Source organism: Papaver somniferum, chromosome 6 (assembly GCF_003573695.1).
Source record: "Papaver somniferum cultivar HN1 chromosome 6, ASM357369v1, whole genome shotgun sequence".
Lineage (NCBI taxonomy): Eukaryota > Viridiplantae > Streptophyta > Magnoliopsida > Ranunculales > Papaveraceae > Papaver > Papaver somniferum.
This window is the reverse complement of record NC_039363.1, coordinates 95309194-95323593: the sequence shown is the minus strand read 5'-3', so window position 1 is coordinate 95323593 and position 14400 is coordinate 95309194. Positions and strand designations below refer to the sequence as shown.

At 37.2% G+C, this 14400-nt stretch overlaps 3 protein-coding genes across 4 annotated transcripts; 1 reads left to right on the top strand and 2 right to left on the bottom strand.

Moving 5' to 3' along the window:
- Positions 1 to 2750: 2750 nt before the first annotated feature.
- On the top strand, positions 2751 to 3788 carry LOC113291137. The gene has a single exon (XM_026540704.1). The coding sequence runs from the start codon at positions 2751 to 2753 to the stop codon at positions 3786 to 3788; it is 1038 nt and encodes a 345-aa protein (XP_026396489.1).
- A 1552-nt stretch (positions 3789 to 5340) lies between these two features.
- LOC113288472 (cytochrome c oxidase subunit 6a, mitochondrial-like) lies at positions 5341 to 7322 on the bottom strand. Of its 2 annotated transcripts, XR_003330635.1 has the most exons (5): positions 7170 to 7322; positions 6898 to 7004; positions 6726 to 6768; positions 5984 to 6071; positions 5341 to 5606 (listed from the first exon to the last, which is right to left on the bottom strand). XR_003330635.1 is itself a non-coding variant. In XM_026537512.1 (4 exons), exons 1-4 carry the CDS (start codon positions 7279 to 7281, stop codon positions 5566 to 5568), a joined length of 303 nt encoding a protein of 100 aa, XP_026393297.1. In that variant the 5' UTR covers positions 7282 to 7322; the 3' UTR covers positions 5341 to 5565. The 2 variants fall into 2 exon arrangements, 1 of the variants encoding a protein (XP_026393297.1); XM_026537512.1 differs by lacking the exon at positions 5984 to 6071.
- Positions 7323 to 10892: 3570 nt separating this feature from the next.
- Positions 10893 to 13405, bottom strand: LOC113285915 (ergosterol biosynthetic protein 28-like). Its single transcript, XM_026534654.1, has 3 exons — positions 13132 to 13405; positions 12364 to 12570; positions 10893 to 11251 (listed from the first exon to the last, which is right to left on the bottom strand). Exons 1-3 carry the CDS (start codon positions 13244 to 13246, stop codon positions 11181 to 11183), a joined length of 393 nt encoding a protein of 130 aa, XP_026390439.1. The 5' UTR covers positions 13247 to 13405; the 3' UTR covers positions 10893 to 11180.
- Positions 13406 to 14400: the final 995 nt, after the last annotated feature.

Here is a 14400-nt window from a genome sequence, read left to right as displayed (position 1 = left end):
AGATACATCAGATGGATGCTAAGACGACTTTTATAAAACCGTGAATTAGATAAAGAAATTTACATAGACCAACCTAAAGATTTTGTAGTGAAAGGTTATGAAGACAAAGTTTGTAAATTTAACGAATCTTTATATGGTTTTCAAATAAGCACGTAAACAATGACATGGAAAATTTTATCATGTGATAATGTGTAGTGGATTTAAGTTAATGAATCTTACAAGTGTATTTACAAGTAACTTGTTAAGGATGCCTGTGTGATTGTATGTTTGTATGTTGATGATATGCTTATACTTGATACAAACATAGATGTGATTAATTACACTAAAAACATGCACTGAATGAGAACGTTGACTTGAAAGACTTAGGCCCTTTTGATGTAATCTTGGGGATGAGGATTAGAAGATAATCTAGCATTTATAGTCTTAGTCGTTCTCATTGTGTTGAATTTTGTGCTTAAGAGATACAATCAGTGTGATTGTAAGCCTGCTTGTACTCCGTACGATTATTCTTGTAGACTCAAGAAAATTAAGGATAGTGGAGTATCTTAACTTGAATACTCAAGAGTTATAGGATGTCTGATGAATTTAATGAACTGTAAGTGTCCAGACATTGCCTATAGTGTGAGTAAGTTAAGTAGATATACTTGTTGTCCAGAGCAAGAGCATTGGGATGCACGTAGTAGAGTATTACGGTACCTAAAATACTCTATTACCTTTTGTTTGGTTTATGAAAGGTATCTTGCTGTCCTTGAGGGACTTTGTGATGCAAACTGGATAGTTGACTCATAGGAGTCTTAAGTTTACGAGTGGATATGTTTTCACTCTAGCAGGAAGGTTTATTTTTGGAAGATTTCCAAACATACGTATATTGCTCAATTCATTATGGAATCTGAGAGTATTGCGATAGATAAAGCACGAGAGGGGGTTGAGTGCCTAAGATGCTTTTTAGAAGACATTCCTCTCTGGCATAGGCCTGTGCCAGCTATATCTATACATTGTGTTAGCCAAGATATAATATCTAAAGCTGAAAATAACTAATCTCAATCGGCGTTATTTCCATTGATTGGATAAAGTCCAAGGAGAATATCGCGCAATCTTTGACGAAAGGTTTATCCCAAGAGATAGTTAGAAATGCATCAAGGGGGAAGGGGCTTAAGCTCATAAATTGAACTTGCCATGAAGGATACTCAACCTTGCTGACTGGAGATCCCAAGATCAAGGTTTCGAATGAGACAACTAATTTGTGGTGGGTAAAGGTAAACACTATCAGAGAATTTTATTCTCTGTCCCTTCCCTATGGTGTAGACGTGATAGTGTGACTGCATGTGAAGGATGACTTTTAAGAAGTCTTAATGAGTTCTGTAGTTTCAATTTAAGATTGAAGTGGGGTGTAGCAGTAACAATCTTTAGGGAAACTCACCTATCTGAATGAGGAAGTGGGCCGCTTCCTATGAGAATATGAGCTTTGATTCTCTAGAGCATTCTGAGAAACAGGATATGTCCAGGGCCAAATTGGACAAAACGACACGAGCTTGGCAGCAATCTTGGAGATATCACCCGTGATTGTTATCACGAATTACATCAAATGCTAGCAGTTCAAGACATAGTTCACTGTCTCTAGCAAGTAATTCCGGTAATATCTCACTAAGCAAAGGTTCAAGACCTCATGGACACCTCTGCCTAAAATGATATTTCCTGCGCTTGTCATCGTAAACCTCCATTCCATACAGTAGATTTGCATCCTTAAAACTTGATATACTCTGTCGTGGAAAAGAAATTGATACGCATTCCTTGTGCATCAAATTTGCTGTTTATAGTACTGCCATTACTACCTGGTATCCACTTACTGCATCTTCTCTCAAGGTCAATTCTTATTTCGTAAAATGACTTGCTATCTGTAGTACGATATCTATTAACATGAAGTTGATATTCCGGCGGGTGCCTCCTACACGTAGAATTTACATCCCTCTCCATATGCTAAGCGAAACTAAGTTGGATAAAAAAATTGTTTGTGGAAAACAATATTATAGTCCCACATTGTATGACTATTGGTATTTATAGTGATGCTTTGGCAATTTCTGTTTCCCACAAGGAATACACATTCTTATCGGAAACCTGAAACAAGTCGGATTCATGAACCTGAAACAAACCAAGACGGTGATGAGGAGGTAGGGTAGTGGAATTGTCCGACAGTGCATTGTTGCCCAATGGGGATTTGATATCAACATCTTCTGACGTTAGCAAGGCAGAATTTACAATTTTTTCCCTCCAATATTTGCTGAGATTTTGCATAAATTGTATGAAAAGGATATTCTGACTGTATATTCTATTCTGCTATGGGCATAGGAGAATAGCTTTTCAAAAGGAGGACTTTGGAAGCTGTAAAGATCTATGTCAGATAAATGCAAAGCTAAGGAATTTGTTACAAAAGGAGACTAGCTTCACAAAGGGACTTTGGAAACTGTAAACATTTATGTCAGATAAGTCGCAGCTTTAGTGTTACTTGTTGTGTTGCGATTTTCCAGAAACAAGGAATTGATGGTGAATTTGACCAATTTGAATAACCACGCTTGGATTTTTCAAATGTGACTTGGAAGTTGTGTAGGTCATTAATGAGGAAGGAACCATTTTCTTGTTGGGAGCAATCAGTAGAAATTTTTCTAAGGTGTGTATAAACACCAAGTTTTCTTTCAACAAACTCATCTCTTTCACTCATCAAACTCCCAAAGATTCTACTGCTTCATTAGAAGATGTCTGTTCCATCTCCTGCGAAAGATAGTTTAGATAAGCTGCAGAAGGTTGTATATCCCCTCTACAGTTTAAGTAGCCTGTCAGATCAGGTTGCATGTGCTCATAAGAATGGCTTTGATGCAAATGCTTTATATAAGCACATTTTCAAGGTTGTTCAAAACAATAGAATGCATCCACTAATGGTCGTCATCGAAATAACAGAAATTGTTACAGAGGGTCTCTTAAAAGGAAATATTACAGAAGATGAAATCGAAAAGCTTGTTCCCCATGGAAAACAAAGGATCAGAGGATTGAACAAGAAATGGGGATTCTATACAATAAAGAATGTCAGAGAAAAGGAGAGTCTTCGACCAGCTACTTTGACATTTTGCAGAATGATTTGCTTATTTCCTCAAATTGCTAGTCTGACATTATCTCGTCATGGCCATTCTGGCTACTTTGCAAACAAATTTCCTAATGATGCAGGAATATATCCAGCACAGACTTTCAAGCTTCCGATGGAAATGAAGCATTTGGGTTTTGGTGGGCTTATTCCAAATGGAGTAAGTAATGCGCTTTACAACGAAATTCTTGAGGTTGCTAGTTTGGCCTTCATGGTTGAATTCAACCTTATGGGAAACCCTGACCGCAATGAGAATTTTTCGGCTGCGTATGAAGGTCAGAAGCCTTACATGAAAGCTGCCAAGGGTGGTCCTATAACTGATACTGACAGGATCGCATTCTTGATAATGCTGGGATTGGATACTGTTGAAGCAGTGACTAGGATTGTTGAAGTTGCTAATTCAGCTATGGTTGCTTGTGCTGCTCAGACTAGATACAGTATGACTTCATTCCAGCCATTAATCCAAGGACAAAAGATAAAGTTTGTCGAGGACGATACTGTTTATGCTCATGCTGTGACTGAAGCAGTAGAAATAGCTGATTCTCTAATAATCAAAGCATCTTCAATGCTACATTTTTCTGTGACAGTAACTGTCAATAATGATAACAATTCTCGGGTTAGCGTAGATGATACCATTGAGGACGCAAGCAGCTGAAGAGATGGAGGGTAATGTAGCAGTGGAGGCAGTAAATGGGTATTGCAACTGTCGCTCCAATCCAGAACTTGTGGCTGGATATTCTTATCTGGAGCATCTAGTTTTTTTTTTCAACGCACTATATTTACTATTTTACAACTTTTTGTAATAGGCCTTGGTTTCCTTGAGTTTAGCATGTCTTATTTCTCTATTTCTATCTTTATTCTAAGTGGATTCAGTTCCTCTGAAAATTGGCACTTTCAGTTTTATTTTACTTTCTGGATGGCACTATTCCTAGTTTCTCGTTAAGGTATAGATTTGCGCATCGTATGTTTAGGAATTAAGAAACGCAGAAAAACTTGTTGTGATTTAAGAATTTGATATCCAGAACAGGATAATTAGAAAGTTGAGTGGGAAAACAAAGAGGTGGAAAGAAGTTTTAGGTGCAACTTATAACCAACATTGAGTCTATAACACAGATGTGTTCTGGGAAACTGCATAAATCAAGCTCGGAACGACCCTTCATTTTCATCTCATTTAAACAGCACTTAATCTCAACATACTCCTTAAACGTCAAGGCTGGCATATGATTTAAGTTAGTCAAAATGTTTTCCATTGATGGCTCAATCAGTCGTCTATATTTACTGAGAAGTAGTCGTGCACATATCTGCTGCTTACAAGCCAAATGTGCACTTTTTTATAGGTTGCCCGGTTGTAATTTATCTTGTCTATTTGAGGGTTCTTAGCAGTTAGCAGTATGTCCTTAAATCTGCTGTGTGTTAGACATGTTAACCAAAAATTAAAATCTGGGCCATTTTGGAAGAAAAAGAGTTGGTTGGATGTATAGGTCAGTAGGTTAAGTTGCTGGAACAAGGAATTAACGAAAGTATTTGACCAGTTTGAATAAGCACAATTAGACTTTCCAAAAATTGGAAGTTTAGATTAGGAATACGAAGAGATGGTCATTGACTCATTGACGAGGAAGGGGAAAAGGTTTTTTTCTTTTCTTTGGACTTTGGAGCAATTTACGACAGGAGATGCTCATATACTAGTACCCCGTCTGGCCAGACTGCGCAGCTAATGACGGCTATGATGCAAACAGATTATCAGAGATGTGTGGATGAAAGTTGATTGAATTGATCTGTTAAAAGGAAATATTAGAGAAGACCAGATTGGGAACACCGCTCCAGCTGGAAAAGAAATGATCAAAGAGTTGATCAAGAAATGGGGATTTTGTACAGCGAAAAAGGCCTTCAAATTTCCTAATAACTCGGTGGAAACTTTCAACGAAGCATTTAGGCCTTCAATAGGCCAGAAAGCTTATATGCAGTATGAATGTACTGACAAAAGAGTTGATCAAGAAATGGGGATTTTGTACAGCGAAGAAGGCCTTCAATAGGCCAGAAAGCTTATATGCATGCTGTCAAGAACAGTTCTATGACTGATAGTCTGATACTAACAGGATCGCCTTCTTGACAAGTCTAGGATTGGAAAGGTGTTGAATCCACCAGATTTCTCGAGGCAACCTGGCCAAGAATCCTAATTCGCGAAGGAGAAAAAGAAAAGGGGCAAATACAGGTAACAAAATCAATTTGTTCATATGCAGTATGAATGTACTGACAAAAGAGTTGATAAAACACACTGAGACTATCTTATCACGTTTTTATTGCATTTGCAAGAGCATTAAGATAAAAAAGAAACAAACAAAAAGACAACAGAATGTTTGAAAGCTTCAATGTCGTTCACCCCCAATGAGAAGTTACTAACAAGTTTCATATCCAGAGTAATCTACTAAAAACTAATGATCATGGCTTTTGACCTCGAAGAGACCATCAGGACCTGGTTGAAAGCACAATCAAAAGAATGATTAGTCTTTTAGTTCATGTATTGTTTAACAAAATCACATTCGTTCAGGGTTCATTCAAAAGCCACCGAGCAGATATACTTGTCTTCTAAAATACTTTGATTTTTTTTTAAGAAAATCATACAAGGAAACAACTGAATCACATTGAACTATATGCGCAGAAAAGTAGGCACCATTCATATAAATATAAACTTTTGAAGTAACGGACTCGGCTACGAAATATATCAGAAAGTTTATACTACTCATGCTTCTGTAAGAAACTGACTTAGTAATTCAAAGCACATGCACAACAACTCGCAAGCACATGAAAAGTATTCTATCAGTAGCAACTGCAGACAGCAGTTTTGGATACCTGAAATATGTCTGCTAAAAGATTCATATAGTAACATAATTTTTCGGTTATCAGCCATTATTCTTGAGCAATTCATGCCAGCCCCATCCTGACAAACAAATTACTCTACATCCTTCAATAATTTCTTTGAAAGCGATGTTTACTGTCAATTGTAATTTATACAAACCTTACTATTGCTTGTAAACGTATATTAAAACAAAACTGTAATACAGGCAGTAAGCATATTCAGACTATTCGAAGTGATTGTTAGCACCTTGCTGCCTGAGCATATTTAAACTATTCAAAGTGATTGTTAACAGAACCTTTGCTACGTACTGGATTGACACCGAAAAACGGTATTTGATTTTCATTCTCTAAAAGTAACAGTTTCCAAATACTAAAGTTTCCAGTTCCTCAACAAAATTTTGTAAGTTGTTCACTTCAGGCATACAATTTTATAACTAAACCTACCAACGCTCAAAAAAATATAAATTACCAGCAGGCATATACTCAAAGATACCATAAGACAGTTTAAAACCGAAGCATCAATCTAAAATTCGAATAGATCAACCAACATATGTCGATGTGACCTATAATTTGGTTAAGGGGATATAACTTGTTGTATTTACAGACTAAAGAGCAATAGTTCATTAAACAGAATGGACATCATAAGGTTCAGATTCTGTCCAATACTCAAACCACAAGCGCCTTTGCTAGAAATGGATATTTAGCTATCATAGGAATCAAGTTGAAATGAACTCACCCCATGGGAACTCCTTGTTTCGGATGCGCATGTAAGGATATGCCTGCAGAAAACAAAAATAAGTATAATCAAGTTCCGCCACTTTAACAGATTTTCACAAATCAATAAGAAATCGACACTGAATCTAAATAGTTAAAGAAATCTATTGAAAAGATGAATAGAAAACACTTACTGGTTGCTCCTCCCCATGGGGATGACCCTTTGACAAAGTCCAAACAGCAAAAGCAGTGCAACCCACAATTCCAGCGTATGAAATCTTTTCCCATTTCGCCGCTTCATCTATAAATCAAATTGAAAATTCCAAAACAAAACCATTAGATGCATCATCATCATCATCATCACACATAAGATAGAAACCCCCTAATCATGAAATGAAAGTTTTATAGAATGAAACCCTAAAATCGGCTAAAGAAATAGAGAAAAGATAGAGAATCAGAGTCTTACGGGCATCATCGTGATGAGCTGAGGAAGAGAAGTTCCTCTTGGTTGGAACGCTGCTACGTCCGCCTCTACGAATAGCAGATTGAAAACCGGATCTCACCACTGACATCGCCATTTCTCTTCGCTTTCTCTCAATCTAAAACTCTTGTTTCTCTTTCTACTTATTTTTTCTCAGTTCTATTTTTTATACTAGAGGAACACTAATCTCTAGGAAATTGCAATTGATCATTGGGATGTTCCAGGACCCACTTAAATGTAGGTAATTAACACCCTCTTTTTATCCACTCGGTATGTGTTATACGAATAGGTGGGTTGACTCAGTGAGGAAAACTGTCAGTGAGTCCATAAACTCGTCACCGGGTGGAAGAACACAAACCCGCAGTTAGTAACGGAGTTAGCTGTGGCACCTTAGATAGTCGGATGACTGGAGTGTCACCGAGTTTGCATACAAAACACGGGCGTTTGAAGACCAGACGCGGGCGTTAGAAACGAAGTCTCTAACGGTCGACTTCCCAACGCCTATATTTGCAACGGTCGGCTCAATTTCAACACTATAAATTCATCGTTTTGATTTCATTTTCAGTCACACCACTACCATTTCCTTCTTCTAAAACTCTTCTGAATCAAAATTTTTTATACAATATGAACATAGTGAGAAGAGCGGTCAGTAATATAAAGAAGAAAAGAGATCGCAGCAATGAATCGGCACCGTTGTCTCACACAAATGTAGATTATACTCAAAATCGAGAAGCAAAGTTTGCTGCGCCAAATATAGTTGCTGCTCCATTATTAGTACCAGGTCATGTGTCGGGGCATCATGAACGGTCTGAGGATATTATGTCATGAGAGGTGGATTTTCAGAGTTAAATTATGTTTATGTCCGTCTACCGCCTGCAGTCCGAGAAAAGGTTGACAGATATCCTTGATGTGCGCTTTATCGAATTAAGCCTAAAAAACATAACAAAAAAATTCTGAAAACAGTGGTAGAAAGGTGGTGGATGACGACGCACACGTTCCATTTTAACGATTTCGAAATTGGTAAGTTTTTTTAACTTAAGTTAAATTAAATTTTTTAAATAATTATTAAATAATCAAAAGAATTAATCATACTTGTAATAGGAATTACAAGTATGATTAATTGTTGGGATTCCAAGTGGAACGGGAGACCCGCCACCATACAATCAAGACGAATGGATGTCAAATAGTAAATGGGAGACGTTTTGTCCCTCGTTTTTGGAAACAAACATGCGTCGAGATTATAAAGACCTAAAAGGAGGTGGGATTAGATTAGAGGCCTTGAAGATTTACCTAAGCAAAGAGAGAGAGCCAGAACATGCAGATGACTATGATGAACTCGAGAGGATGTTTATCTTATGGGTGTTGGGTCAGGCATTCTTTCCAAACTCAACTTCTGTTGCTCATGTTGGTTGGCTTGAAGCGTTAGAAGATCTCGACAAAGCACCAGATTATGACCGGGGACCTGCAATTTTAGCAGAATTGTACTGTGCGCTGGATGCAGCGCCCATGGGCTTTAAAAACTTCACTGATTTCTGGAACATCATAGAGGTAAATATCAAAATTATTCTTTTTAAATTTATTATTAGTACTAAATTTAAATAATTTTTATGAACATGTACATTATTTAGTCAATATACTAAAATTATGGAGTATAATTTGCAGTATTGGTGGTATACCTACTTCCGTGTTGGTAAACCAATCCTAAAAGACGGGACAGTTAGATTTCCAATGTTGGACATGTATATAAAGACCAACTTAGAGAAGAACACTGGCAACGACAATGCAGTTTGCAGTTTTGTTTACAGGTTACATCAGATAACTCGGAGCCACAACAATGTAGTTGTTCGCCCTTACGCTGGTTTACCTGGGTATAGTGATGATGTTTGAGTAAGTATTGTTGATTATTCTAAGCGTAGAGTAGTTTTTTACAGTCCGGAATCAAAGCGAGGGGTTTGGTACTTGGGAGAAAGAGTGCAGTACCAAATACAAGGTATATTTGTAATTGCAATTAACCCGCTACAACAGATGCAAACCTCTGCATCAGATTTTTATCGGCTGAGAATAACCGAATGGGAGAGGTATGAACTAAATACACAGTTGAATATTACTGAAGCGCAGTATGTCAAGTGGTACAAGTCAATTACGAAGCCTGTGATTGGGATATATAACATGCACGTCTATGGGTTTGATTTCCCAGGGTTATCAAACTTGTCCCATAATCCAAGTATCGTTCCTAGCCAACCACCTCCAGAAGAGCCAAGCTTTATGACTTATCCCAGAACGGGTGCAAGTTCTTCATCATCCTCGTTCAATATGCCCGAAATTCGTTGGGAGCTGCAAAGTATTACTTCACCTGGGCGCATTTCATCATCATTCTCGCCCTACAACCAAAATGTTCCCTACAACCCAAATATGCCCTACAACCCCAATGAATGCTACACACCAACACCAACACAACAACAAATCTCTTATATGCTTGGAGGTACGAGTACACAGAGTGCTTACCAGTCGCCTAATTTTGTTCAGCCAAGTCTATCAGGTCTATCCCCATTTGGAAATTTACAAACTATGTTGGCTTTAGGTGATTTAGCAGGTCTATTCCCAGGACTTGCTGAATTATTGGCTCCAGAAAATGACAACGGGGGAAATAGAGATGAGCGACGTTAGAGAGATTGTTGTAAATTTTCTGCTACATTCGTAGTTTTAGTTTTAAATGTACGACAGTCTTTAATTAAATAAAATTACATATGTTTAAAAGTAAGCGTTTTACATTGGCTTCACTAAATCACGACGGACTACATCACATTAACTTCACTAATGAGAAGAAGTACCAGGTACTACAAAGAAGGGGTTGAAACTGTTTAACACCTTAAGTATTTCAAAATATTTTTCGAAAGGAAAATCCACATTTTTCCATCTTCGCCATTCAGCCAAAGATGTTGTTACCATCTCAGCATCAGTTTCATCTCTCAGTCGATATCGGTTTACTTGTATGGTTAAAGCTACAAACTCACTTACTTCTTTCTTAATTGTACTAAAACGACGTTCTATGTCGCATATAGAACGATGACTCGGATTACGAGTGTCACTGCAGAACCCATCGTGAATAACCGTCCAGAAATTCACCCATGGATAGTTTACCGAAGCAAGCTGAGTAGATAAAAAAAACATAGTTTCTGCAAATAAATCATCTTCTTCTTTAGCATACGGAACTCGCCGAACTAAATGGAGCCGAGACATGTTCAATCAAGAATTAAGAGTGAAGAGAAGAATGTGTGAATTTAGAGTTGAAATGAGGAGTATTTATAGAATTCAAAAAATGTAGCCGTTGGATCACCAGATTTTTCAGCCGTTCAGATGGAGTCGTTGGCGCCATTGGGTCAGGCGCCGACGTTTCTGGTAAGGACGTTGGCGCTGTAAATAAAAACGCGTGTTTCTATTGAAAACGCGGGCGTTGTTCGGATTGACGCCAGCGTTAGTATTGAAAAGTGCGTCCTTACAACAGACGCGCGCCGGATGTTACGACTCGATGTTCAAATGAACAGATCTGTTCATTTGAACATCCATTTTTCATATTTGTTCCTTCCATAGTGGGAGCAAAATGAACAAACTCTGAGTTTATTCGTTCCATAAGAATTGCCCTTATAGGCCCAAAATTGGACAATTGAGCAAAAATGTTGAACCTTTATCACTATTGGGACAATCTTGTTTTGGAGCCATTCCATTGTAAAATCTTAATTGATCAGAGTTACTCATATAAGTAGGATACAAAGATTTATGGGTCGAATTCAAACCCGTAAAAAATAGCCCCCAAACATGCAGTCTGACTCTAACATTAAACAGTAAGAATTACACAGACCAAATGGTAGGTTCATTGGCCAAAACCAGTGTTTCATAATGTACAACTGAAAGAAGAAGATCAGCACGAATAGAAGATTACAATCAGATCTCTACCCTCGACAAAGGAATGAAATTAGTGTTGTGTGAGGGTAGGTTTTATTCGGTTTTCGAGAAGGCCTTTGGCTGGTGCGAATTCCACTGCAATAACATCCACACGATTGATGTGCCTGATAAAATAAAATATAACATCAGTACTGCAAATTCTCTACAAGAGGAATCTATGTATAGAAGAAGAACACATCACAACGTCATGACTGCAACCATTCTATAAGAGGCATCTATTGATCTATAGAAGAAGAAGAAGAAGAAGAAGAAGTAAAAATCTCAGCACCTAGAGACTTTACTAGAATATACAGTACGAGTTTGTTAAGCTGTATTTATCTTCCAAAAATTACAATAAATAAACGGATTGTCCAAAGATAATCACCAAACTGTTAATATCAAATTAGCCAAACAACCATATTATTTCAGGATTATACCACGTGTTACAGACTAGTGAATTAAGCTTCAACTGAACACTGCGACGATTCAAGGATAAACCATAAGATATCTTCCTAGTTACTCTTGTCCACTCTCGGCTATGCACCAAGCTGATTCAAGGACAAACCATAAGATATTTTTCTGTAACTAAGCACCAAGGTCATAAAAGACATCTCCAGTTCATAGCAAGCAAATTTGGAGCTTCCTAGTTACTCTTGTATACTAGGCTATGCACCAGGCTGATAAGAAGAAAGGAGGCGGAACCTATTCTAATATCTAGTCAAATAAAGAACAACTGTCTCATGCATTGCGCACAACCTACAGATCACAGTTTCCGACCAATTAGGACTTCTGGGGTTCCAAGGTGTGAATTGAAAAATCAAGTGTAGTAAACATTTCAGGATGCTACATGTTTATACCACCATATATCACAGCATTTGCAATGATCATGTATTCTAGAGTAGTCAAATAAAGAACAGTTGTCTCATGCATCGCACGCAACCTATAGATCAAAGTTTCAGACTAATTAGGACTTCTGGGGTTCCAAGGTGCAGTTGAAACTTGAAAAATCAAGTGTAGCAAACATTTGAGCGTGCCGCATGTTTACACCACCATAAATAACAGTGTTTGCAACCATTATCTATTCTAGAGAAGTATCAGAAATGACGCCAACAAATTACAAAGGGAATGCTATACAAATAGAAACAAAGACTGCAATGTGAGAACAGACACAGTACACAATTAAGAAATAAGAGTGGCAACTTAAATTAAGCCCAATTTACTAGAGAAATATATATACCTGCAAAGAACCCAACTGTTGACAGATTCTTGATGGCCATTGTACCATATAGAAGATATTCCAACAGAAAATGACCCAAGGCATAGATGAACGACAGAAAGGTCACTAGATATAATGGCTTATTATCAAGGTTAAATGCACAGAGAAAGCAGAGAGTGCAAGTCAAAAGTGTCCAAACTCCAAATGTCCTTCCATGAATCTCAGTCACTACAAAGAAGCAAAAGAGAAGCATAAGACTTTGTAATATCATTATCCTCATACAAAATTGACAATATAAGAGACACTATTCGAAATGAAAACCAGAAAAACCTAATAGTCATAGAACATAAAGCAAGTTACTTGAGTAGAAAAATGGATCAAGAGACGAGATGAAGATACATTATTGGCTATTTAAGTGACAGTCAAATTCCCTTAGCAGTTGGCGAGCTAATTCTATAAATGAATTTATTCTAAACTGAATGTCACTCAACTTCAAGCTAAATGGGTGAGTGCTATTGACAACAGAATTATTTCATAGTTCAAAAGGACGATTAAAAGGATTCTAATTGCCAACATAGAATCAGAAATGTTCACAAGGACAATTACAGATTCTAATTGCCATCAGCTCAATCTTCATAGATTTATGTGACATTGTATTCAATTATTCATCACTTGGAAATTAAGGAAAACAATAAGCACAATTTGAATCTTAAAAATAGAATGTTGGTTCTTCGGTATCACAACTCTATAACATAACATCAAAATAAGAGAGGGGAAGAGAGAGCTTACTGTCGGTTTGGGAGTAAACAGCAACTCTGAGTGCCCAAATGTTGAAGAATCCAAACCAAACTGAAGCAAGACGCATTAAACCAACGAACATCAACCACCATCCTAACGGTTTCATTTTTGGATCAAAAAGTTTCTGATTAAACCCTAATCGAATAAGAAGAAGATTCAATCAAATGGGTGTATCTACAGTCAACTTTGAAGTTTCGGTTGAAGAATGAAGACAGATTATAATCAAGATCGGGAGAAAGGGCTTATATTATTAGCACGTCCTTTTGCGCATCTATCTATCTGTCCCTTCTGCTATGGAGTCAGGCTGGGAGGACTCAAGAATCAAAATCTCTCTAAGTTGGGGATAGGGGTCGGGCTACGATGGGAACGGGTCTCACACACCAAGTATGAGACCCAGGTTGTGAAATCGTAAATTGTAACGTAAATCGTTTTTCAGATTTTAAGAATCGAATCGTGAATCGTAGATTCATGATTTATTTTTGAATCGTATATTTGCTAATAAGTATTCAAGTTATGTGAAAAGTTTAACCTAGGTTACATATTATTCGCTAGTTTTATTAAAAGATCTATATAGTGTCGTTATTTATCACAAAATCACAACGTGGTATAGTGGTTATGACAGCATACAAGTGCACCAGATGTCTTTGGTTCCAATCCTAGCTAAGCTTTTCAATTTGTAATTAATTTTAAGAAACGAGAAAGTGCTGAATCGCATAAAATAAACAGAATCTTCACGATTTAGGTGAAGATGCGATTCACTACCACGAATCGAATCGATTTACAAAAATGAATCGTACGATTTTTAAAACCATGATGAGACCCCTCACACTTTATCGACACCTCACCAGTCTTCCAACCACCTACTAAACGAAAACTCTCTAACTACCAAACTTTTTTTTTTATGAAAAAGGTTAATATATTAACTTAAGCAATGTAATACAGAAGATCTACAATTTCATTTTCATCAAAAATATTAGAAGTTATATTTCTTTTCGCACTCGTTGACACAATTGTGATGACATATGATGAAGACTTCGGATCCTTGCTTCTTTTGCAACTGAGTCCGCTGCAGCATTGTAGTACCTGTTAATAAATTTAATATGTGCTTGAGGAAGTTTATCCAACAAGTAAATTGCTTCTTTAATAGTGTTCTCCGCAACCCATGAAGCTTTTGTATCTTGTTTGGTGATAGAATCCCGAAGGAGTTTACAATCTGTGACTATACAGACGCTAGAAAGAATATTATTTTTTTAGCCACTT

Coding starts and splice junctions, on each gene's coding strand:
- LOC113291137 (XM_026540704.1), top strand. CDS start 2,751: ATGTCTGTTCCATCTCCTGCGAAAGATAGTTTAGATAAGCTGCAGAAG.
- LOC113288472 (XM_026537512.1), bottom strand. CDS start 7,281: ATGGCGATGTCAGTGGTGAGATCCGGTTTTCAATCTGCTATTCGTAGA. Junction 7,005..7,169: donor AGCTCATCACGATGATGCCC/GTAAGACTCTGA, acceptor TTTGATTTATAG/ATGAAGCGGCGAAATGGGAA. Junction 6,769..6,897: donor CCCATGGGGAGGAGCAACCA/GTAAGTGTTTTC, acceptor TGTTTTCTGCAG/GCATATCCTTACATGCGCAT.
- LOC113285915 (XM_026534654.1), bottom strand. CDS start 13,246: ATGAAACCGTTAGGATGGTGGTTGATGTTCGTTGGTTTAATGCGTCTT. Junction 12,571..13,131: donor TGTTTACTCCCAAACCGACA/GTAAGCTCTCTC, acceptor GCTTCTTTGTAG/TGACTGAGATTCATGGAAGG. Junction 11,252..12,363: donor AACAGTTGGGTTCTTTGCAG/GTATATATATTT, acceptor TTATTTTATCAG/GCACATCAATCGTGTGGATG.